This window comes from Peromyscus leucopus, chromosome 1 (assembly GCF_004664715.2).
Source record: "Peromyscus leucopus breed LL Stock chromosome 1, UCI_PerLeu_2.1, whole genome shotgun sequence".
NCBI lineage: Eukaryota > Metazoa > Chordata > Mammalia > Rodentia > Cricetidae > Peromyscus > Peromyscus leucopus.
The window spans coordinates 184812562-184835999 of record NC_051063.1 but is presented as its reverse complement, the minus strand read 5'-3'; the positions used below and the strand labels follow the sequence as shown (position 1 = coordinate 184835999).

General features: G+C 53.8%; 4 protein-coding genes across 4 annotated transcripts in view; all 4 read right to left on the bottom strand.

Annotated features, from left to right (window-relative positions):
* Positions 1–1487: 1487 nt before the first annotated feature.
* Positions 1488–5383, bottom strand: Tnni3 (troponin I3, cardiac type). The gene is made up of 8 exons (XM_028863552.2): positions 5236–5383; positions 4954–4966; positions 4721–4792; positions 4251–4292; positions 3864–3995; positions 3170–3259; positions 2532–2708; positions 1488–1637 (listed from the first exon to the last, which is right to left on the bottom strand). The coding sequence occupies exons 1-8, from the start codon at positions 5244–5246 to the stop codon at positions 1554–1556; spliced, it is 621 nt and encodes a 206-aa protein (XP_028719385.1). The 5' UTR covers positions 5247–5383; the 3' UTR covers positions 1488–1553.
* A 512-nt stretch (positions 5384–5895) lies between these two features.
* Positions 5896–6951, bottom strand: LOC119087303 (resuscitation-promoting factor RpfA-like). The gene has a single exon (XM_037202143.1). It carries the CDS (start codon positions 6936–6938, stop codon positions 6309–6311), a length of 630 nt encoding a protein of 209 aa, XP_037058038.1. The 5' UTR covers positions 6939–6951; the 3' UTR covers positions 5896–6308.
* Positions 6925–12584, bottom strand: Dnaaf3 (dynein axonemal assembly factor 3). The gene is given in 12 exon segments (XM_028863551.2): positions 6925–7235; positions 7314–7388; positions 7540–7651; positions 8633–8750; positions 9082–9204; positions 9318–9443; positions 9663–9845; positions 10147–10304; positions 11279–11372; positions 11984–12126; positions 12501–12566; positions 12569–12584. Coding segments are annotated over 12 exon segments (1506 nt in total). The 3' UTR covers positions 6925–6943.
* A 5411-nt stretch (positions 12585–17995) lies between these two features.
* Syt5 (synaptotagmin 5) overlaps positions 17996–23438 on the bottom strand; it is a 9837-nt gene continuing 4394 nt past the window's right edge. Inside the window, exons 2-7 of the mRNA XM_037199407.1 lie at positions 22019–22138; positions 21717–21884; positions 20825–20992; positions 20438–20555; positions 19449–19582; positions 17996–18534 (exon numbers count right to left, since the gene is read on the bottom strand). Of these exons, the coding sequence (XP_037055302.1) occupies positions 18334–18534; positions 19449–19582; positions 20438–20555; positions 20825–20992; positions 21717–21884; positions 22019–22138 (909 nt within the window). The 3' untranslated portion in view covers positions 17996–18333. The remainder of the gene's footprint in view (positions 18535–19448; positions 19583–20437; positions 20556–20824; positions 20993–21716; positions 21885–22018; positions 22139–23438) is intronic.

Genomic DNA, 23438 nt, shown 5'->3' with positions numbered 1-23438 from the left:
CTGTCTGTGGCTTGCATCTGCATGTTCTCTCTCTCTCTCTCTCTCTCTCTCTCTCTCTCTCTCTCTCTCTCTCTCTCTCTGTGTGTGTGTTTCATTCCTCCATCTCTCCCCTCTCTGTCTCTGTCCAACTGTCTCCCCTCCCCCACCCCCACCCCTTTGTCCGCCACCAGGATTCCACCATGGTGACAACAGGCTGCTAAAGCTGGGTAGCAGGTGTGGGGAGGAGGGAGAGGATGGGGTGTCAGGCTGGCGAGCCCTCACCCTCCCAGCCCCTCCTCTCTCCATCTGACACAGATCTTTTTTAGTATCCTCCAGCCCCCGCCCCCAGCCAAGCCATGTCCTTGAACTCTAGGGAATCCAGTGACCGGAAAGCAGGCTTCCCATGCTCTCCGTCTGTGGGTTTGTTTCTGTGGGTGTTCAGGGCTCTGCCTTCCCTTTCTGGGGCTCTCTTTGCCTCTCTCTCTTTTCTCTCTGGACTGCTCTAAAATTCTGCAGTTGTTTTGTTTTGTTGGGGGGTGTGGGTGATGAAAGATTTGAGGTCTCACGTCGCAGTGCCAGCCTCAAACTCATTTATGTAACTAATGATACCTTGAACTCCTGACCCTCAGTCCTTCACGTCTCCAGCCGGGACTAACAGTTTCTCCGTGGTTTTGTCCTGTGTTCCTGAGTATCTGTTGTCCCTGGTGTGTTCCTGGAGGTGTCTGTGTGTAGTCACATAAAGCTCTGCTTCTGCATCGCTTGACTCTACCTTTCTTTGCCTTTCTCCATCCTTCCGAGTCTCTCTCTCTCTCTCTCTCTCTCTCTCTCTCTCTCTCTCTCTCGTTTTCTATTTCTTTGGGGCTTTTCACGAATTTGTTAGTTTGGTTGGTTGGTTGGTTTTGGTTTTTTGAGACAGGGTCTCACTATGTATCTCTGGCTGTCCTAGAACCCAGTGTGTAGACCAGGCTAGCCTCTGCCTCCCAAATGCTGGGATTAAAGGCATGCACTGCCATACCTGACTGAGTTTTCTACTTCTGTCTCTTTACAGTGTCTCTATCATCTGTCTGCCTCACTGTGAATATATCTATGTTTTTATTTTTCCTTTCCTGGAACTTTAAAAAATTTCATTTTTAATTAAAAAAAAAAGTTATATGTATGGATAGTTTGCTTGTATGAGCAGAAGCCAGAAGAGGGTATAGAATCCCTCGAGACTAGAATTACAGACAACTTTGACCTGCTATGTGGGTGTTGGGAATCAAAGCAGGGTCCTCCGGGAAAGCAGCCAGTGCTCCTCACCCCAGAGTCACCTCTGGGGTCCACTAGCCCATCTTTCCTTGAACTCAGCGTGTTCTATGCCCTCTGCAGAGGAGTCTATCCCATGTTAGAAACCCGTTAGAAACGTGCCTGTCACCACACCCCTATAGGGCTTTGGGGGGAACACCAACCTTCATTACCCCCACCTTTCTTATGCCTAAACTCCCGGGGAGCAGACACACACACACAGTCACTTCTAGTTTAGAGAGGTTTATTCCTCGGGCACATCCTCAGTGTGAAGAGTGGATGGAGCCCCGGGCTCAGCCCTCAAACTTCTTCTTGCGGCCCTCCATTCCACTCAGCGCGTCGATGTTCTTCCGCCAGTCTCCCACCTCCCGGTTCTCCTGGAGGTGAGAGATCAGAAGTAAGAACTCTTTCTGGTATCTATCCCCTAAATATCCCTCTCTCTGCCTTCGAGCCTGCTAGACCACTCTATGCTGAATGCCTGTCCAAGAATCTGGTTCTAGAGCGCTTCTTGGCTCCTCAGACAATCTCGCCAACTTCCTTGCACCTCAGTTCTCCTCCATACACCTCTAGTCACCCCCATGTACTTCCTGTCTCCCCCATACACCTCTAGTCTCCGCCGTCTACTCTTCTTGTCTCCCCGATGCATTTCCTGTCTCCACTATGCACTTTTTGTCTCCCCCCGTGGTCCTTCAGTCTCTCCTGGGCACCTCGAGTCTCCCCCAGGCGCCTCCAGTCTCTCCTGGGCGCCTCCAGTCTCTCCCGGGCACCTCCAGTCTCTCCCAGGCACCTCCAGTCTCCCCCAGGCACCTCCAGTCTCTCCCGGGCACCTCCAGTCTCTCCTGGGTACCTCTAGTCTCCCCTGGGCACCTCCAGTCTCCCCCGGGCACCTCCAGTCTCTCCTGGGCGCCTCCAGTCTCCCCCGGGCGCCTCCAGTCTCTCCCGGGCACCTCCAGTCTCTCCCGGGCACCTCCATTCTCCCCCAGGTACCTCCAGTCTCTCCCGGGCACCCCTACTCTCCCCAGGCACCCCTACTCTCTCCCGGCACCCCTATTCTCCCCCGAGCGCCTCCAGTCTCCGGGTACTTCCTGCCCTTTGCTACTTCCTCTCTCCCTAATGCACTGTCTTCCCTTTTGACGTCTTGAGTTCCCTTCATCAGTTGCTTCTCAGGAGAACCCCAAGCACATCTCTTTGTCTGGACCTTACTGTGGTTGTGGCTGCTCAGACCCTCTCAAGCACCTGCCTTCCTTCTCCTCGCCCTCGCCCACACTCACCTTCTCAATGTCTTCCTTCTTCACCTGCTTGAGATGGGCCCTCAGGTCCAAGGACTCCTTGGCCCGGGTCCCCAGCAGCGCCTGCATCATGGCGTCTGCAGAGATCCTCACTCTTCGCAGGGTGGGCCGCTTGAACTTGCCACGCAGGTCATAGATCTTCTGGGTCAGATCTGCGATCTGGGGGTGACCATATGGGGGCATGGAGACTGCCCCCCTTACCTCAGCTTCCTTCGCACACGACTCTTCTAACCTACACTTTCCCCTTATCCCCCCTACCTTGCCATCGGTATCTAAACTTCCGCCTCTCTTCCAGCTCTGACTTCCAGATGTTCCTCGGGGCCCTTCCGTCAAAGTTTCTGACACAGCTCAGCCCAGCAATGTGCAGATCATGACTGCCTGACCCAGGTCTCGACTCATATACTACTACTCCGTGCTTGAGTCACCCTTCTCCACAGACCTGTTTATGCCACCCAGGCTCCGCCTTGCGTGTGCTGTCTCTCAGAAACAGCTTCCTTTGCCATGGTGTAGCCACTCCACTAGTTCTATCAAGCACAAGCAGCGGAGCCCTCAGCCTGAAGGGACAGACCTGGAGATCTCAGTCTACCATGTAGGTGCCCAGACTTCCCCAAGGTCCCCACCTCAGTGATGTTTTTGGTGACTTTTGCTTCCACATCGTATCTCTCTTCATCCACTTTGTCCACCCGGGCATGGAGCTGCCGGCATAAGTCCTGATGAAGAAATGCATGCGTGTTGAGAGGGAGGCTGGAGACGGGGTTCCCTGGCCTGAGGGAGGAGGCCTGGGCTCTACATCCCTGAGTTTGGGAGAGACGTGCTGAGGTCTGGACTCCTGAACCTGAGGAAAGCGGGGCTGGAAGGAAGCAAGATTGGAATCCAGACTCCAGGAAACTTAAAGAAATGTGGCTAGGAACCAAGAATCCTGAGACTTGGCAGGCAACGGTTGGAGCAATACACTGGGGTTTTTTGTTGTTGTTTTGGTTTGGTTTTGGTTTTTCGAGACAGGGTTTCTCTGTGTAGCTTTGCGCCTTTCCTGGATCTCGCTCTGTAGACCAGGCTGGCCTTGAACTCACAGAGATCCACCTGGCTCTGCCTCCCGAGTGCTGGGGTTAAAGGCGTGCGCCACCACCGCTTGGCTACACTGGGTTTTTGATGTTGTAGGGCTGTCTGTATTGCTTGGCATAAGGATTGCAGGTCCCAGTCCCAGGGAGACTGGGCTTTGTGCTCCTAATACCCGAGGTTTGCCAGACCGGAGACGGGCCCCAGGCTCAACTTGGCCCCAGGCTCGGCAAGAATCCCTGCTTTGTGAGCTGGTACCTGAAGCTCTTCAAAGCCCAGCCCATCCAACTCCAAAGGCTGGCAGCGAGTGCTCAGAACACGCCCTTTCTCTCCACGTCGCTCCTCTGCCTCACGCTCGATCTCCTGCTTTGCAATCTGCAGCATCAGAGTCTGCGGAAAGGTCGAAGCAGACAACAGCGTCCCCAAAAAGCATAGGAATGAAAATTTCCCTCCATCTTCCAGAGAGACAGAACATCCAAGTTGGTGTCTTTTACTCAAAAACTCTGTCTCATTTCTGCGCGCGCGTGTGTGTGAGCGTGCGTGCATGCGTGTGTGTGTGGGGGGGGTAACGACACACTCCCAAATGAGACCACGCCCAGAAAAGCTCCGCCCATCAAGGCCCTGCCCCTCCCAGCACATCATCACCTTCAGCTGAAGCTTCCTCGAGGCGGAGATCTTCGACTTTTTCTGCCAGGGTGACATGGAAAAAGGTCAGCCAGCGAGAGGTCCCCAAGTGGACACTGGGCGGGGCTGCAAGGCACCACCTCCCCCCCCCCGAGTACACGTACATTTGGGCCACCCATTCTTCAACTAGAACGCTGAGTCCACCGGAAGCTTGGGCTCTGACTAGAGCTACACACTGCCTATGTATCCACCGCTCCCCACCGCATCGCCTAAGCCTTGCTGTGGGCAGCGGAGTTCTGCCCACAGGCAGCTGTCACCAAGTCTAACCTGCACCTTTCCGAAATTCTGCGCCCCCCCCATCGGGCTCCACCCATCACCAGAGTGCTGCCACCCCTACCAAGGCCTTGGCGCCGCCCCTCCTTGGGTCCCTGAGGAGTCTCAACCCTGAAGCCCCGCCCAGCGGGGCCCCGCCCTCTAGGACCCCGTCCCACCTTGGCGTGTGGCTCCGTGGCATAGGCTCGGTAGTTGGCAGAGGAGCGGCGTCGGACAGGGGCTGGTGCCGGCTGGGGAGGTGGAGCAGACTACAGTCATTACCCAAACCCTGCCACCCTGGCCTTCCGGGTACCCTCACCTATAGCTGCAGGCTCCCCCGCCCACTGCGTCCCAGTCGGCTGCAGCGCCCGCTCTGGGTTTCCCACTCCACTCCTTAGCTCAGGGCGCTCACCGCATCGCTGCTCCTGAAGGAAGAGAAACCGTGAAGAGGCGATCAAGGACGTGGTCCCCCTGACCAAGAGGTTGGGGCTACTAGCTTCCACTCCTTTGGACCCCAGGAGTCTAATTCTCAAATCCTTACCTCATTTCCACCCAGAAATCCAACCACCCTTACATTCTGCCACCTCAGGCCAAGTATCCAACCAAGTTGCGCCCTGGCATGGCCCCTGAAGACAGATCGCGCCTATCCCCGTTCCTTGGGGACTCCAGTCCCAGGTCCCCAAGATTCACTTACTCGTCTGCCATGCTGATCCCCGAGGCAGAGAAAGGGATCAGAGGTTCCTGGAGGGTCCTTCAGGGGTGTCCCCGGTGACCTTGGAGGTCTCTAGAGGTTGGGTCCCCTCTAGGCTGCTCAAGCCTCGCAGAGGACACTGAGATAAGGGGCGAGGACAAAGACTAAATATACCGCTGGCTCCTCCCCTGCCCAGGACTGGAGATAACGGTGTGAGGGGAGGAGTGTGCAAAGCCCCAGTTGGAGGACCAAGAGATCCACACCCCTCCTCTTTCTGACTCGGACGCCCCAACTCCCTCCTCCATCAGACTCGGGGAAATCTGGAAGCCAGCTCCCTCTTCTCTCACGGAGTCCAGGCTTCAGCTCCCCGTGTTCACACCCAGAAATCCAGGCCCCTCCTTTCCCCCTCACACCTAGGGGTCCAGGCCCTGGCCCCTCACTAAACTGCAGTCTTTCAGAGACCTACAATTCCCTGTCTCCTCCTCCAATTTTGGGTCAGTTTCATTGCCCCTAGCGTGTGTAATTTGAACGTTCATGTGTAGGAGCCCAGGTTGTGAAATAAAACCGGATTCACTTGTAAACCCACAAATGGGGCTTCTACTGCCCGCCCCCCCCCCGCTTTCTCCTGGCACTGGACACCGACTGAGGACAGACACACAGAGGTGACCCTGCACTCTTTATTTGAACCACATGCAGGCGAGGAGATGTCCCTGTCCCTCCCAACAGTAGCGTGTCAGGAGAGAAAGGCCCAAGGCAAAGGAGAGGACCTGGAACCCAGGTTGTGCCTCCAGCCTGCAGTTAGTCTCGGATGATAACTCAGAGAACAGTCTAGGACACACACCCCGCACCCCGCACCTAAATCGTAGAGCTGAGAGTTCCAGGAAAGTAATCTCAAATTCTAGTTATATCACTGGGGCTGAGAAAGAACGCAGAGTAAACCCACGTTCCAGCCAGCGGTGGCCTGAGGGTTGTTGGTTTTATGAGCTGCTGTCAATCCTGGGGCCTGCTTTAGTGGTTAACTTGGTCTCTGGGTTTTGGAGGTGCGTTCACTGTGGACATTGCCGCCGGTGGGTTTATCACTTCCGGAGGAGGGCTAGGTCAGTCTGGGGCAGGCCGATTGCTTCTAGAGGCAGGACCAGGGCAGCCTGGGGTGCGCTCATCGCTTCTAGAGGAGGGGCCTGGTCAGCCTGAAGTGAGCTCATCATTTCTAGAGGAGGGGCCTGGTCAGCCTGGGGTGGGCTCATCGCTTCTAGAACAGGGGCCTGGTCAGCCTGGAGTGGGCTCATCGCCTCTAGAGGAGGGGCCTGGTCAGCCTGGAGTGGGCTCATCGCTTCTAGAGGAGGGGCCTGGTCAGCCTGGGGTGGGCTCATCGCCTCTAGAGGAGGGGCCTGGTCAGCCTGGAGTGGGCTCATCGCCTCTAGAGGAGGGGCCTGGTCAGCCTGGAGTGGGCTCATCGCCTCTAGAGGAGGAGCCTGGTCAGCCTGGGGTGGGCTCATCGCCTCTAGAGGAGGGGCCTGGTCAGCCTGAGGTGGACTCAATGCTTCTAGAACAGGAGCCTGGTCAGCCTGGAGTGGGCTCATCGCCTCTAGAGGAGGGGCCTGGTCAGCTTGGAGTGGGCTCATCGCCTCTAGAGGAGGGGCCTGGTCAGCGTGGGGTGGGCTCATCGCCTCTAGAGGAGGGGGCTGGTCAGCCTGGGGTGGGCTCATCGCCTCTAGAGGAGGGGCTGGTCAGCCTGGGGTGGGCTCATCACCTCTAGAGGGGCCTGGTCAGCGTGGGGTGGGCTCATCGCCTCTAGAGGAGGGGCTAGGACTTTGCAGGGCGCAGGTCCAGATTCCACAGCTGAGTCTCCGCCACCCGGAGTTGAGTCCCCTAACTTGTAGAAGCGTGCAAAGGTCTCAGAGGGGATGGCTCCAGTATGAGGGGCGAACCCAGCGGCCCGCGCTATCTCCCCGACGCGGTCAGAGAACGCCTTCAACTCCTTGGGTCTCAGGTCCACCAAGTACCTGGTTCAGGAAACTGCATGTGAGGAGACCGGGCTTTCGGCCCAGCTGGGATCTTCCCACCCCGCTCCTCTGGCTCACCGAGCTAGTTCCACAACGAGGTTCCCTCCAGGGGCCACACAAGCCCCAAGCTCAGGGCTGAGAAGATGGACCATCCTGCGGAGAGAAAAGGCTACGAGTTGAGATACACGGGTAGGGGCGAAGGCCCGGAGAGGGTGGAGATGGCGAAGCTGAAGTCTCCAGGTCCCGAGAAAGAAGAAACCGGGCCCAATTCTAGGTCTCTCTGAGCATCTTGTGTCCCACTTACCCACAGGCTACATAGAGCAGCTGGAACCGGCCCTTGTAGCAGGTCTTATGGTGGAGAGTCTGCGAAGAATCCAGAGGCAGAAAGTGCATAGTAAAGGGTTCTTGAGTAGGCGCTGCAAGAGAAAAAAAAGGTCAATTCTGGGGCTGGAGAGATGGCTTACCTGCTAAGAGAGCGTGCTACTCTTTAGAGACCATGAGTTTGGTGCCCAGCACCAAAACCCATGTCGGACGGCTTATAACCACCTCTAACTCGTTTCTGAGGAGATGGCGCCCTCTTGTGGTCTCTGAAGGAGCCTACGCGTGCGTGTGCATACACACATACGTAATAACTGAATCTTAAGGGAGATAGCAAAAAAGACACACACAAGCGGTCAGACAAGTATTGGACGCCCCTTGTTCTCTACTTTTGTTTTTTGTCTGGAGACAGGTTCTCATCTTGCAGCTGAAGATGTCTGGAATTGTTACAAACAGCAGGCATTTCCTCCTGCCCCTGCCTCCTGAATACTGGGACGGCAGTCACGCACGGCCACGCCTGGCTTTCTTTAAAATTATTTTTTGGTGATCACGTGTTCCACTGTATGCGTGTGAAAGGTGAGGTGACAACTTTAAGGAGTCAGTCCTCTCCTCCCACCTTTACTTCCGTCCCAGGGACCAGACTTGGGTTGCAAAGCCCTTCTCCCTGCTGAGCTATCTTGTCGACCTTCCTTATCCTTCTACAAGCCCCCTTTTCCACCCCGTCTCTGAGCTGGATTCCTGCAAGTCTGGGGAGGTGGGCCCACGAGGCAGAGACTCCTTTTGAATAGAGGAACAGGCGCCTAGGGAGGAGAAAGTGAAGGGATGGAATAAAGGAGGGACAGCCAGAATCCAGGTGGGGAGGGTGTCTAGGCGGGGAGTCTAGACAGTTCCCAGTGAGACCTCTGTAGAGCACTGAGACTTCTCCTACTGATGGCGTCAGGACTTCGGGAGGGAGGGCAAGAGAGAAAGAGAGAAGAAACGCCAACTAGAGGCCAACTGCCCAGGTATCCCAAATTAGCTCCATCCAAACTTGGGAAAAAACAGCGCCAATCTGCAGCTTGCAGCTGTTGGCTAGCTACCATCCGGCTCCGGCGACTTCGTCTCCTCCAGGTACCCCTGGATGGCTCTCGGGCCCCTCCAGGCGGCCACTTCTCTGAACAGCTCTGTAACGTTGTGCAGCGTGATGTCGCCCGCAGTCTGCACAGGAGAAAAGGGGAGGGGCCCGATGTTAGGCTGGGAGCCTTAGGGGGTGGGATAGATTGGCTGGGGCGGGGCTCACTGTGCACAGGTGACAGCCAGCCCCGAACTAGAATTCCTTCTCGCTTTTCCAGGGCGGGGTTTGGGACAGAGTAAGAGGACTGGATCGTAGCGCTCCCAAGTGGGGCCCCAGAGGTTGGGGACAGAGCCTGTTACTTGGCGACACCGGACCGAAGAGCGTCGGCGGGGCTTGGCGGAAGGGGCCGGGCTTGGAAGGCAGAGCGCAGGAACTCGCTCCCTGGACCTAACACTTGCTCCACCGGCCACACACCTTGACCGGTTGTCCGTTACACGTCCGCAAAAGGCTCTGGTCGTCCGCCTCGATGCCGAAAGCCACAAAGGGGCCCGTGGCGATGTCCCCCCAGTACCCGCGCGCTGCCACGCGTTCCCCACGCTGGAAAAAAAAAAATACGGGGAGATGAGATCACAGGTGAGGTCCAAATCGGGGGACCTTGGCTCGTAGGTTGAAATAAAAGACGCAGAGCAAGCCTGGGAGTAGACACGCACGTGGCTCAGGAGGCGACCCGACGCCAGGGTCCTGTTGGGCACGTGGTAAGCACTGGCGTCTCTGAGTTCAAAGGCAACACCTGTGTCCCGCCAGCGTCGGAATTCCTGGATGTGGATGACTTGGGCCTGGAATAGAGGGTGGGAAAGAAGGCCCTGATGAATCTGGTATAGGAACCCCATCTCTATACCTATACCTCCTCCCTCAGACTCAGGGGGTGCAACCCCAGCCCTCTTTCCTCAGACCCAGGAGCCCAGCCTTCCTCCCTCAGACCCGGGGGCAAAGTCCCAGCCCTCTTGCGTCATTCAGGACTCAGACGCCGGCCCCCTGCTCCAAGGCACCCTCACCCCTCGATCCTGCAGCTTCATGCGCAGGTCCCAGTCGGCCACACCACGCCGGGCATCGTAGCGGGAACCCAGGTAGTGGCGCAGCCTGGAGTCCCAAAGGCGACTCATGGGGAAGACCTCAGGTCCCTTCTCCCCACCTGACCAGAAGCGGAACACGGCCTCCAGGGCATCCCGCTCGCGGAACTGCACAGCCAGGGACGCATGGAGAGAGAGAGCCAGGGAGACAGGGAGGGTTCCCCTCCATCCCGTTATCCCGTTACGTGAGAATGATTATGGGGATGGAAGAGAGAGAGAGAGACTCAGAGAGCAAAGGCTTCCCTAACCCTACGTCCCAACAGTAGGAGTCACAGAGGTGGGATTGGGACCTCCACACCCCAGCCTGCTCCAGCCCCTCAGTTCCTCCGAACCACTCATTTCCAATCTTTTGCAGCCACCCAATTCCAGGCCGTGCTCCCTCCCGCCCAGAGGCGGGTAGATCTGGCACCTTGAGAGGCCGGAGGCTGAGCCAGGGTAGTTGCCCCTCCAGGCGATCCGGTTCAGGGACCAGATGGGCCAGGCGGCTAGACTGGGCGCGCACAAAGGCAGCTACCGGGGGTCGCAGCAGCGCGTTCCCCCACAGCTCCAGGAAGGTCTCACATCGCTCTGGAGGGAGGTGGGACGGAAGAGGCAGGAGGGAAGACATGGCAAACATCACCAGTTCAGGAACTGCAGCCACCACCCAGCACTGCGGATCGAAGCGGGGACTTCACGAAGGCAAGGCAAGCTGACCTATCTCCTCAAGCCTCTTTTCACGTTTTGGTTCGGTTTGGTTTTGGAGACAGGGTTTCTCTGTGTAACCCTGGCTGTCCTGGAGCTCACTCTATAGCACTGGCTGGCCTCAAACTCGCAGAGATCCACCTGCCTCTGTCTCTTGAGTGCAGGGATCAAAGGCGTGAGCCACCACTGCCCGGCCAGATGACAACTTGCAGGAGTCAGTTCTCTCAACCCACCCATGTGAGTCCCAGGAATCAAATTCAGGTCATCAAGCTTGAGAGCAGGCACCTTCACTAGCTGACCCAGTCCCACAGCCTCTGTCTGGGTTTTGAAATGGCATTTTGTGCATCCCACAGAGCCTAGAGCTCTACGTAGTCAAGGACAACCTGAAATTTCTGAACCTCCTAGCCACCTCCCCAGTTCTGTGACAACCTGTGCCACCATCCAGGGGGCAACACCCCCAAAGTTTGCTTTATTTAATTATTTTTATTTTTTATGTGTAAGTGCTCTGCATATTTACCTGAATGCCAGAAGAGGGTATCAGATCTCATTACAGATGGTTGTGAGCCACCATGTGGTTGCTGGGAATTGAACTCAGGACCTCTGGAAGAGCAGCCAGTGCTCTTAACCCCTGAGCCAACCATTTCTCCAGCCCCCTTATGTTGTGTCTTTGAGACAAGGTTTCGCTATGTTCCCTGGCTGGCCTGGAACTCACTATGTAAACCCGGATGGCCTTGAACTCACAGAGACCTGCCTGCCCCTGTACCATCTCCAAAAATTCAAGTCCCATCATTGGAAGGCCAGCGTCTCTGAAGGGAGAGGGAAGAGCCCTGAGTTTGGATGCTAGAGTCTCAGCAACTGACCTTGGAGCCCCATCTTCTCTGGTTCCTCGAGGGCCAGGCTGAAGATCAGCATGTGTCGAGCCACAGCTTCCAGATTATTCTCCAGCACATAGAACTGAAGGAATGGCAGACAAGACAATTCTGCAGGTCTAGAGTCCAGAACACTAGCTTCCTGCGCCGCCCCCACCACCACCACCTCGGATATGGAACACAACCAGGGGCCTTGTACAAAGCTAAGGCAGCGCTCCACCCCTGAGCTACAATTCCCAGAGCTCTTTTTCTATTTCCCTTCCTATTATGAGGCAGGATCTGCCTGGGTCATTCTTGAACTCGGGCCTTTAACTCTCTGTATCCCAGGATGGCTTTATACATGAGATGCTTCTCCTGCCTCAGCCTCCCGAGCAACTGTGATTACAGGCTTGAAATACTAGCTCCAGATTGCCAGTCCCTTTCTTCAGCCATAAGTCTAGAGTCCAGATCATCCCTCACACCACACTGGATACCTGGTCTTGGGCTCTCCCTCTTTCTGAAGCCCAGAGGCCCCCAACCCCACGACATGGGTCTGAGACCTTCAGCTTCCACCTCCTCAGACCCCACAGCCTACTGTCAAGTCCCTTTTCCCCAGGACCTGGGAGTTTTAATTCCAATCCTCTCTTCTCTCAACGGCTGGGGAATCTGGGCTCTCAGTTCTTCCGCCCCATCCACGACCCCAGAATCCCAGCTCACATTGAATCTCCTGCGAGGCCAGAGCGCCGCTCTGGACAGCGTCCGCAGCATGTGTCGCCCATCCACAGAGCCTAACAGCAGGACATCCAACTCCGGGATCTTGTGCTCTGTCTCTGCCAGTGACTCTGGGTCCACGGGAGGACCTGGCAAGAGGATAGCGGGCAGAGTCCGGCTACCTAATGCCTTCATTTCTTGCAGCGCCTTCAGAAGCTGCAAGAATCCAGCAGGCCTGGTACCCCAAGCCTGGGTTCCAAAGGCAGCTGTACCTCTACATTATGGCATTCGGTATCATCAAAGAAGATTCTGAGGGTGCCCTTCTCCAGCCATTTAATTTAGGTATATGTGGGCGCGCGCGCGCGCGCGCGCACACACACCACACACACACACACACACACACACACACACACACACAATCAGCATCCCCTGCCATGGACACAAGTGCTATGAGGTATGTGCACATGGGAGTTGGAAAGGACCTCTGTCTAAGACCGTGTGTGGTCCTAAGGTAGAGACTCACTTTCAGCCTGTAGATCCAGCGCAGGAGACAGACCCCACCAGGACACAGAGCCGAAGCCGGCGCCGAGCCTGCAGGTGTGGTCATCGCCCTGCGGGGACAGGGATCCTGGAAACTCCACATTTATCCACCCCATCCCTTTCTCGCTGCCCCTCGCTTCTTGCCCCTTCGCCTCTAGGTTGATCCCTTCACCTTTATCCTTCCAAATATCCCTGGAAGTGGCTCTTCTCCCGCAGAGTGCCGGGCTGAGCTCCAGAAAGCCTGCACAACTGTCTCCCAGAGGCTCCGCCCTCTATGAGCAGTCAGCCAATGGGAGCAGACGGACTTGCATCATTGCTATCAACTGACCAATAAATGCGAAAAGGTACCGCTCACTACTAACTTTTGACCAATAGAAGCGCCGGGGACGGCTGCGATGTGGTCCGGAACAGGACGCCGGACGCGGTTGTCATGACGACAGTCCGGCGGGAGAGGGTGGAATCTGGATCTGTCCAAATTTCTGGGAAGGGAAGGGCCTAGCTTGCTGCTTCAAATTAAATCAGAACTGAACGAAATCTTTTTCTTTTTTTACCCCGTTCTTACTTTTTCTTTTCCTTTTTTTGGGGGGTGGGTGGGTGAGTGGGTGGGGGGAGAGAGGGTCCCTCTGTATTCTAGTTACTCCAAACTTGTGGCAATCCTGTCTCGGTCTCCTGAGTTCTGGGTTTAAAGGCGTGAGCCACCACCCCTGGCTTTGAATGGAATCTCTATGAATCCAAATTATAGCACGGAGCCCAGACTCATGCCTTCAGATCTGTTTTTTGTTTGTTTGTTTGTTTGTTTGTTTTTTGTTTTCTTTCACACCTGGGCTCTGACTGAATACAGGCCTCACCGGGTGGAAAGCAGGACGCTGCTCAGTAAATTTTCAAATTATGTGATCAGGCTGCTACTCACAGTCATTACTAAATATTAAATCCTTAGCAGGCACCGTGGCGAAAACTTGTAAGGCCAGCAGCACTCTGAAGGCTGAGCAGAAGGATCAGTGGTTCAAGGCCAGCCTGGTCTACATAGCTTGTTCTAGGCCAGCAAAGGCCATGTAGTAGGACTCTGTATATTAAAAACAAACAAACAACACCCACCCCACCACACCCGCCAGCCCCGGAGCTGGAGAGATGGCTCAGTAATTGAGGGCATTTGCTGCTCTCTCAGAGGACTGGAGAATTCAGTTCTCAGCACCCACATCAGGGGGATCATAACTGTACCTCCAGCTCCAGGGGATCTTTAGGAACCCACAAACACTCCCCCCCCCCTCAGTCATCACCTGCATGCCTACAGCTGTTCGACAGGTTCACAGGACAATGATGACTCCCGTATCAGCATCAGTGTCCCTGAACCCATGTTGAGAGCAGGGCAGGGCTTAGCTCATGGCTTAGCTCTCAACTAATTTTCATTCCCTCTCTCTTTCTCTCTGTCTCTCTGTCTCTGTCTCTCTCTGTCTCACACACACACAAATAAATAAAACAATTTAAAATATAAATTAAAAGAAAAATCTCCCTCCTGGGGAGATACTGAACATCGGTCTCTCAGACCCTAGCAATGAACAAAATTTACTAGACGAAGAAAAAAAGTAAAGGAAATGATGCTATAGAAAAAATAGATGCAGGGCCATCGTCAGCTTGGTAGCGCTCTTGATAAGCATGCTCGATGCACTGTGCTCCATTCCCAGCACCACGTAAAACCAGGTGTGATGGTAAACGACTATACGCCAGTCAACGGCAGGGGTGGGTGGGGACGAGGTGGTCAGGGGACAGAAGCAGGGTTAAACGTTCAAGCTTGATCATGTAGAGAGGGGCTGTATCGATGGCTCAGCAGTCAGAGCCCTGGCTGCTCCCAACCCCCCCCCCAGGACCTGGGTTCAGGTGCCAGCATCCACAGGGCAGCCACCTGTATGGCACTGCATGGCACTTCAGTGCCGGGGATCTGATGCCCCCTTCTGGCCTCTGACGGCATACGTGCAGGTGGTACATAGATACACTTACAGGCAAACCACTCGTTCACGTGAAAGAAAAGAAATGGATCTTTAAAAAGAAGTATGTATTATATGCTCACCAAGTTACATAACTTACATAACTCCAGGTTCATGATGAAGAATACATTAGTCTCTCATTCCTTCATGTGAGTTTAGTACTGTATGCGTGCGCGCACATGCGTGTGTGGGTGCTTGTGCCCACGAAAATGCAGGGGCCAGAGGGGCATGTCTGGGGTCTTGCTCTCTCACTGCCCATCTGATTTCCGTGAGAAGCCTCTCACTGGAGTGGAAGTTGACCGTTTTTGTCAGGCTGCTTCCTGAGTCTGTGTATCTCCGATGCCCAGCGGTAGTGTTGCCAATGCTTCCGGCCTTGCCAGGGTTCCATATGGGTGCTTGGTATTTGAACTCGGGTCTACACAGCGAGTACTCTAATAGCACACTTCTTTTTTGTGGTGGAATAATACTCCATTCTATTTCTCCCTTATCATTATGCATGTCACCCATTCCTTTCTGTTTGTTTGTTTTGGTTTGGTTTTTTTTTTTTTTTTTTTTTCAAGACAGGGTTTCTCTGTGTAGCTCTGGCTATCCTGGATCTCACTCTGTAGACCAGGCTGCCTCGAACTCACAGAGATCCAGCTGACTCTGCCTCCCGAGTGCTATGACTATGTGCACCATGCCCAGCCTAGATGTATGTTTTCCCCACATGCATGTGAACTACATGTGTGTCTAGTGCTTGCGGAGGTCAGAGGAAGGCATCACACCTCCTGGAACTCCAATTATGGATGGCATGATTCAATATGTGGATGTTGGGAACCAAACTCAGGACCTCTGTAAGAGCATCAGGTGCTCTTAACCTCTGAACCATCATCTCTCCAGACCCTGGGTTTATTTCTTAACATCAGTGACGATTTACAGTGGTTTTCTTCTGATTGGTTTGCTTTCTTGCTAAGATGGAAAAACCAGAGACCCTGAGATCATAACCTGAATCATAACAGATTTGGACACTAGAGAGTTGGCTCATCAGTTAAGAAGACTTGTTGCTCTCGCAGAGAACCCAGGTTCAATTCCCAGCATCCACATGGTGGCTGTCTACTAACTCTAGTCCCACGGGATCCAGTGCTCTCTTCTGACCTCAGTGGGCACCAGGCACACACATGGTTCACAAACACAGAAGCAGGCAAAGCATTCACACATGCAGAATAACAAAATAAATAAATCTTCAAAAATAAAAAGACACATTGTTCAAGTACCAGGACTTAAAGTCAGACTTCTTGGCTGTGTGACTCAGAGCAAACTACATACATTTTCTTCGTTTGTCAATGCTAATAAACATTGGATTTATCATGAGTTGCCTGAGGGCAGTATTGGCAGTAGTGGTGGTAGTAGTTAATTGTAGGTAATGCTGTCTTCTCTTTTAACTTTATTTATGTTCTTGTGTATGAGTGCTCTGTGTGTTCGCCTGCACACCAGAAGAGGGCATCAGATACTCTTATGGATGGTTTGTGAGCCACCATGTGGGTGCTGGGAATTGAACTCAGGACCTCTGGAAGAGCAGCCAGTGCTCTTAACCACTGAGCCTTCTCTCCAGATTGTCTTCTTAAGAGCAATACACATGGTCACACAGGAGAAATAACTGCTACGATTTTGTGGAATTTTTCTATTTTTCTTTTCTTTCTTTCTTTTTTTTCATTTTTTTTTTTGTTTGGTTTGGTTTGTTTTTCGAGAAAGGGTTTCTCTGTGTAACCTTGGCTGTCCTGGAACTCACTTTGTAAACCAGGCTGGTCTCAAACTCAGAGATCCTCCAGCCTCTACCTCCCCAGTGTTGGGATTAAAGGCGTGTGCCGCCGCTGCCGCCGCCGCCGCCGCCGGGCAATTCTGGGGAAATTTTCTAAATCTCATGGACACTATAACCCATGGAACAACTGATTTCCTTGCTCATTGGTTACCATGAAGTTCAAGGGACAAATGTATACTCTTTTCCTAGTATCTGGGGATATTTTGTGCCCCTATTTCCTCCTGTTCGGTGGTGGGTGTGAATTCCCAAACATCAGAGAGCTTGTCCATCATGCCTAATCCTGCCTGGGGGGGGGGATGAAGTTGGTCAGGTAATCGTCCTCCCAGAAGTATGATGGCAAGCAACATGTGTTGACAGAGGGAGGGAAAGCGCACCATTGGCTTTCCTCAAGTATCTGCATTATGGACAGTAAGATGCTCTGGAGATTTCAGCGTAGAAGGGCCATGGGCTCTTGAGACTTCAGGGTGGTGTGGTCACGGACTTTCTGGAGATTTCAGCTGAAAACGTATCTGCTTTGTTTCCTTGATAAGAGTACATGATGAGGCGTAAAGCCTGCCTGGGCTCGTGTCTATTCTAGTCCACACTTCCACAGAGGCTGTACACAGAAGACCCCAGGGAAATGAGACGGAAGTAAGGGAGAGAGAGGAAAAGGGGAGAGAGGGGGAGAAGAAGGATGTACAACTGGGCATGAAAATCTATGTGCACAGGGGCCTGGTGTTGCAGGCCTGTGGTCTCAGATACTAGGGAGAATGAGGCAGGAGGATGACAAGTTTAATGCCTATGCTACAGAGTGGGTTTAAGGAGAGGCTGGGCAACTTAGATGAAAAGACAGCTGGGGTGAGGAATGGTAGAGTGATTCCTTAGAATCCCCCAGTGAGGGGCTGGGGTGTGGCTCAGTGGTAGAGCCCCTGCCTAGAATCCCCAGTGAGGGGCTGGGGGTGTGGCTCAGTGGTAGAGCCCCTGCCTAGAATCCCCCAGTGAGGGGCTGGGGGTGTGGCTCAGTGGTAGAACCCCTGCTTAGAGTCCCCCAGTGAGGGGCTGGAGGTGTGACTCAGTGGTAGAGCCCCTGCCTAGAATCCCCAGTGAGGGGCTGGGGTGTGGCTCAGTGGTAGAGCCCTGCCTAGAATCCCCAGTGAGGGGCTGGGGTGTGGCTCAGTGGTAGAGCCCCTGCCTAGAATCCCCCAGTGAGGGGCTGGGGTGTGGCTCAGTGGTAGAGCCCCTGCCTAGAATCCCCCAGTGAGGGGCTGGGGTGTGGCTCAGTAGTAGAGCCCTGCTAGAATCCCCAGTGGGGCTGGGGTGTGGCTCAGTGGTAGAGCCCCTGCCTAGAATCCCCCAGTGAGGGGCTGGGGTGTGGCTCAGTGGTCCAACCTTTCTTTACCTGGCTGGTGAACACATGGACTAATTCATGGATAAGGGAATTCTCCCTGACTCCTCACAGCAGTCACACAACAGGCATTGTTACCATCCCAAGTGTTTTCTTCTAGTGAGGAAACCTAGGTTCAGGGAAAGAATGGAAAAGTATGTGAATGGGTTAGTGTGGTCAATGGATGGGTTTCCCTGGGTGGGGGTCCAAGGTGTTCAGTGTTAATTCTGGCCTGGCATGCCTTTGGGCCTGGAGGTGAGCATCATTCTTGGTCTCAGCTACTGTGTCCTGTCTCCCCCCCCCACATACACACACACATCAAGGAGCCTTGGGGGCAGAGTCTCCAAGCTGCTGAGTATTTATTTGGCCCAGGAGCAGTACAGGGGTCAAGCTGTGTGGGAAGAGCTGAGAGATTGGGAGACAGGAGATAAGAGGCTTCACAGCTGATTGTCAAAGCAGAGGGTAGGACCCTGGGGCAGGGGATGCCAGACTTAACCACCTCCCCACAAGATCACTGCGTTTCTGGGTATGGGACTGGTGCTAGAAGTTAGAAACATTTCCAATGTGGAGGTAGGAGTGGATGCAACATTTGGGGAGTAGGGAGAGGCATGTGGGGAGGCCTGTAAGGGGCTGGGAGCGAGGGACCGGGGGTCGGGTGCTTGCCTGACGGGGATCAGGGTGCGGGCATTGGCCTGGCTCGGTCAGGGGGCCGCAGTGAGTGCCACTGGGCAATGGGCCGCCTGGGGTTGGCCAACATGTCAGCCCAGTGCCGAAGGCCGGCGCCACCGACGGCTGCGCCCGCCGCCACTCTCCCGATGGCCTCATTCTTGCCCAGCTTGTCATAGTCCAATACGGTCAGCTCCACCTGGACTTTCTGGAGTGGGGGGGGGAGAGATAGGAGGCATGGAGAGGGGCGCAGGGGTCATCGCCAAGGACATCCTCTCCCTGCGACCAGCCTGTGTAGGGGCATTGTCACGGGAGTTCGGGGCGGGGAGGAGCGGCAGTTGGAAAAGACAAAAAGGTGCCCAGGAGCCAGGCGGCGCACACCTTTAATCCCAGCACTCGGGAGGCAGAGGCAGGTGGATCTCTGTGAGTTCGAGGCCAGCCTGGTCTCCAAAGCGAGTTCCAGAAAAGGCGCAAAGCTACACAGAGAAACCCTGTCTCTGGAGAAAAAAGGTGCCCAGGGGCTTTCATTCCTTTGCAAAGGAAATTCTTCCTTCCTTTCTTTTTCTCTTTTAGACAGGGTCTCACTATGTAGCCCTGCCCAGCCTGGAACTCGCTATGTAGAGCAGGCTGGCCTTGAACTCACAGAGATCTGCCTGCCTCTGCCTACGGAGTGCTGGGATCAAAGGCGTGTGCTGTAGCACCCTGCTGAAAACAAACTTCTACAGAGATAAGCTCACAGGACCCACTGTCCGGAGCTTGGTAGGAGCCTCCTTAGAGATCAGGGCTCAGAAGAGGGGCAAACATGCAAGGCCTTGGTATGGGTGCCGTGGCCCATAAACGCTTTCTTCTATAGGAACTGGAAGGTCTGAGCTTGTTGGGGGCGGAGCTTGCTGGGGACAGGCTTTCTATCCATGCATGCAAGTCTCGCTTAGGGGAGAGCACGCCCAAGGCCGGGTTTTAAGACCAGACTTACTGGTCTCCAAAGGAGGAAAAGGAGAGGAACAACCTCAGACCTCAGGAGCTGGTTTCTTCCGTGATGCCCTGGCTCCTTGGCCACTGCCAGCCCTGGGGGTTTCTGTGGTGGAGCTGTCCCAGGGGAAGCAGGGCCATGGCTGCACTCACCTGCACTTGGTCACAGGGCACCTCAAAGCTGAAGGCCTCGTTGTAATAGGGATTCAGGGTGTTCTTCTTAATGGTGGTTTTCTTCTTCCGAACCTTCTTGCCTCCCTGAAGCAGGTGCACTTTGACAAAGGGATCTGGGGTGAAGAAGGGCATCCGTCAACTCCCCACCGCTGGGCTCTTGGGGATCAGGTTGTGTGGAAGCAGTGAAGAATCTCCTTTGGACCTCCATAGAATCACCCATGCAGCCCCTCAGATCCCCCCTTTCCGGATAAGATCAGTTCTGTATTATCCCACAGCAGTGTGGGGTTCTGCTGTCCCCTAAGAGACCCTCCAGGTCAAGGAGCTGTCAGAGCCCTGAGGCAGAAACACACCCCCTGTCCTGATTGGTGTTTGTTGTTCTTTTGTTATCAACTGGATACAAGTCAAAGTTATCTGAGAAGAGTGAACCAAAAATGAGAAAATGCCTCTATGACATTGGCCTGTAGGCAAGACAATGGGGCATTTTCTTTTTTCTTTTTTTCTTTGAGACAGTGTTTCTCTGTGTAGCTTTGGAGCTTTTCCTGGAACTCACTCTGTAGCCCAGGCTGGCCTCGAACTCACAGAGATCCACCTGCCTCTGCCTCCCGAGTGCTGAGATTAAAGGCTTGTGCCACCACCGCCTGGCCGGGCATTTTCTTAATTAGGGGTTGATGTGGGGGGACCTAGCCCACTTGGGTAGTATCAACCCTGGACAAATGGTCCTGGATATGTAAGAAACAGGCTGAGAAAGCCATGGGGAGCAAGCCAGTAAATGGACTCCTTTCTGCCTCTCTGCATCCTCTCCTGCCTCCAGGTTCCTGCCCTGTGTGAGTTCCTGCCCTGACTTCTGTCAGTGATGGAATGTGACATAAGAGTTGGAAGATTAAATAACCTTTTTCCTCCCCAAGTTTTTTTTTTTAATCATAGTCTTTATCACAGCAGTAGAAGCCCTAACATGCACACGCACGCACCTGAGAGTCCTCCAACATCCATCTTCTTCAGGTTTTTAGCTTCCAGGACAATGACGGTGAGCTTTCCGGCCGTGGGGACATAGCGGAGAGAGAAGCAGATGTCCCCCAGTTTCTCCTGCTAAAAGGAGGAATGGAACCTATCACCCAAATCGGGCCGCTACCCCTCGCCAGCTTGCTTTGGAATGGAATGGTCCAAGAGTCAACCACCAGGGCTGTCAATCCTGTTCCTCAGGGCCAGCTTGCCCGCCCTCTGGCGCCTGTGCTGGAGGGGGGGAGGGGGAATGGAGTGGGAGGGGTGGGGGGGGAGGGGCTTGCAGACTTGAAGGACTGGAAAGTCTGCAATCTGATTGTTCCAGAGTAGGGATGGGAGGGGCCACGCATGCTCACCTCCTCTTTGGGAGCCACCTGCAGCTCTCTCCAGGCCTGCACCGGCCGCCCCAGGTTCACGGAACTCATGGGCACCCGCACCTCCCCGATGGCATCGTTGCGGGAGAAGCGATCGAAGTCATACACCGCCATGACCAGCACTCTGCCCCCCAGTTCCACGTACGGGACCTGGTGGAAGGGAACACAAGGGGAGGGGGTAGGAAGTCAGGGAGAAAGAGGGCGTGAGGGATAGAATATTCCGGTGGAAGCAGAGGAGGGCTGCAGCTCCCAAATAACGACACAGCGACTTCTTATTAATTATAAGAGTTCAGCCTTTAGTTCATGCTTGTCTCAACTAGCTCTTATAACTTAAATTAACCCATTTATATTAACCTATGTTCTGTCATGTGGCATTACCTCTCTTCCATCTTGCACCTCCTGTTTCCTCTCTGTGTCTGGCTGGCAACTCTGCCTTTCTTTTTACCAGAGTCCTCTCTGTCCCCAGAAATCCCACCTAACCTCTACCTGCCTAGCTATTGGCCATTCAGCTCTTTATTAAACCAACCACAGTGACACATCTTCACACAGAGTCCAAATACCCCATAACATGGGGCAATGAGGTTCCAGGGACCTCAGTAAAGCACGGGGATCCACGGAAGACAACTCAGGTGTTAACAGAACACAAACAGGAGTGTCCGAGGACCAAGGCAACAGGCATTGTTCCCAGGCATTGACAGTGTTCCCAGGGATAATTCTGGGTCCCAGGGAACAGCTTCCCACCACCTGTACACACACAAGCTGGCAGCTGAAACTCAGCTGTGTCTCCTTCCAGGGCAAGCTGAAGGGTCAGTCCTTGGCACTCCAGGGACTAGAGGCAGGCTGAGGACCACGGGGTGATGGAGCAGGAACTCACCTTGAAGGCAAAGGTCTCCCCAAAGTGTGGATTCAGGGTCTGCCGATGCACCTTGGTCTCATGTCGCCTCCGCTTGTCTGGCAGCAGGTAGACACTCACATAGGGGTCCGAGGAACCCCCCAGGTCCAACGCTGCCAGTCCTTCGGCTTGCAAGATGCCCACCAGGAGCTGCAGGTGCCCAGACACAGAGGAGGGACTCATGTTTCAGCCTCCCTCCCGTGGCCTCCACGACGAAGGGAGACCCGGAGCCCCTGAGACCCCCCCCCAACACTTCCCAAGCGTTCTCCCTCCTTCACACCCACCTGACCAGTCTGGAAGTCATAATCCAGTGAATACTGCAACCGTCCTAGCTGGTGCTTGTCTGAAACCTGCTGTCCTGTCATGGAAGGTGAGGGGTCCAGCTCCTCTATTTCAGGCTGAACCTAGAAAGTCGAGGCAAGAAGGTGGAATCTTCCCCTGAAACTGGTACCCTCCAGTCCCAGAAACCTCAAGAGGCTCACAGATCCCTCCTGCAAGCCATCAATGATTGTTTGTCTAAACAATGTTTGATTAATGATGTCTGGAACTCCGGTAACATAAAGACAACATATCTGTCAGCATTTGATTAGTGATGTCTGCTATGGGAATAGACATCGTGGGACACAGTCTGGGACTGTTTCATTCTTCCATGTCCTAATGAATGTATTGGGATAACAGTACAAATTGCCACCATTGATCTTGCCACAGGAAAATGTGGAGGCTAAATGGTATATTTACTATATACTTAGCATTTTAGAATATAAGCTGTTGTTGTTTTAACCTAGGCCATAGGTTCTCAAAGTCTAGTCTCTATCAGAGATGAGTGGCAAAATACTGAGGTCACCTTATTAGGGGTTCTGATTCACTAGGTCTGTGTGACATTGCATCCAAAATTTACATTGCAGCAAAGTTGGAGGTGATTCTGACATAGATGGCCTTTGAAATCCCCGACTGAAGGAACCGGAATGGAGGCTGAGCTCCAGGACCCCAGAAGGAATCCTTTAGGTAATAATTACAATAACAGCTACTTGTTGAGAAAGGAGAAGAGATATGAGTTACTTACCATGAACTTAAGGCTCAGAGAACACAGGTGTAGTTCCCAAAGGCACACAGATGAAAAATGGTCTCCAGGGTTGGAAACCCAAGACTGCCTGGTCTGCATCCCACTTGGCACTCAGAGGCTTAATATTCAGATTCTACTGTAGCCTTTTATTTATTATTTATTTATTTATTTATTATTTATTATTATTATTGTTTTCTGAGACAGGGTTTCTCTGTGTAGCTTTGAAGCCTGTCCTGCAACTCATTCTGTAGACCAGGCTGGCCTCGAACTCACAGAGATCTGCCTGGCTCTGCCTCCCAAGTGCTGAGATTAAAGGCATGCGCCTCCACCGCCCAGCACCTTTTAATTTTTAACACTTAATTTTTTTATACCTTAAATTATGTATAGGTGTGCATCTTCATGTGGATATGTGCATGTGAGTGCAGGGTGCCCATGGGGGCCAGAGGCATTGGATACCCTGGAGTTGGAGTTATAGGTGGGTATGAGCTGGGGAGAGACTCTGGAAGAGGAACAAGTGCTCTTAACCACTGAGACATAGCTCCATACCCCCAGTCTTTTATTTTTGAAGGATCCATCTAAGTCGGTGTGTGTGTGTGTGTGTGTGATGTATGCCTGTGTATGTTGGTATACTCATCCCGAGT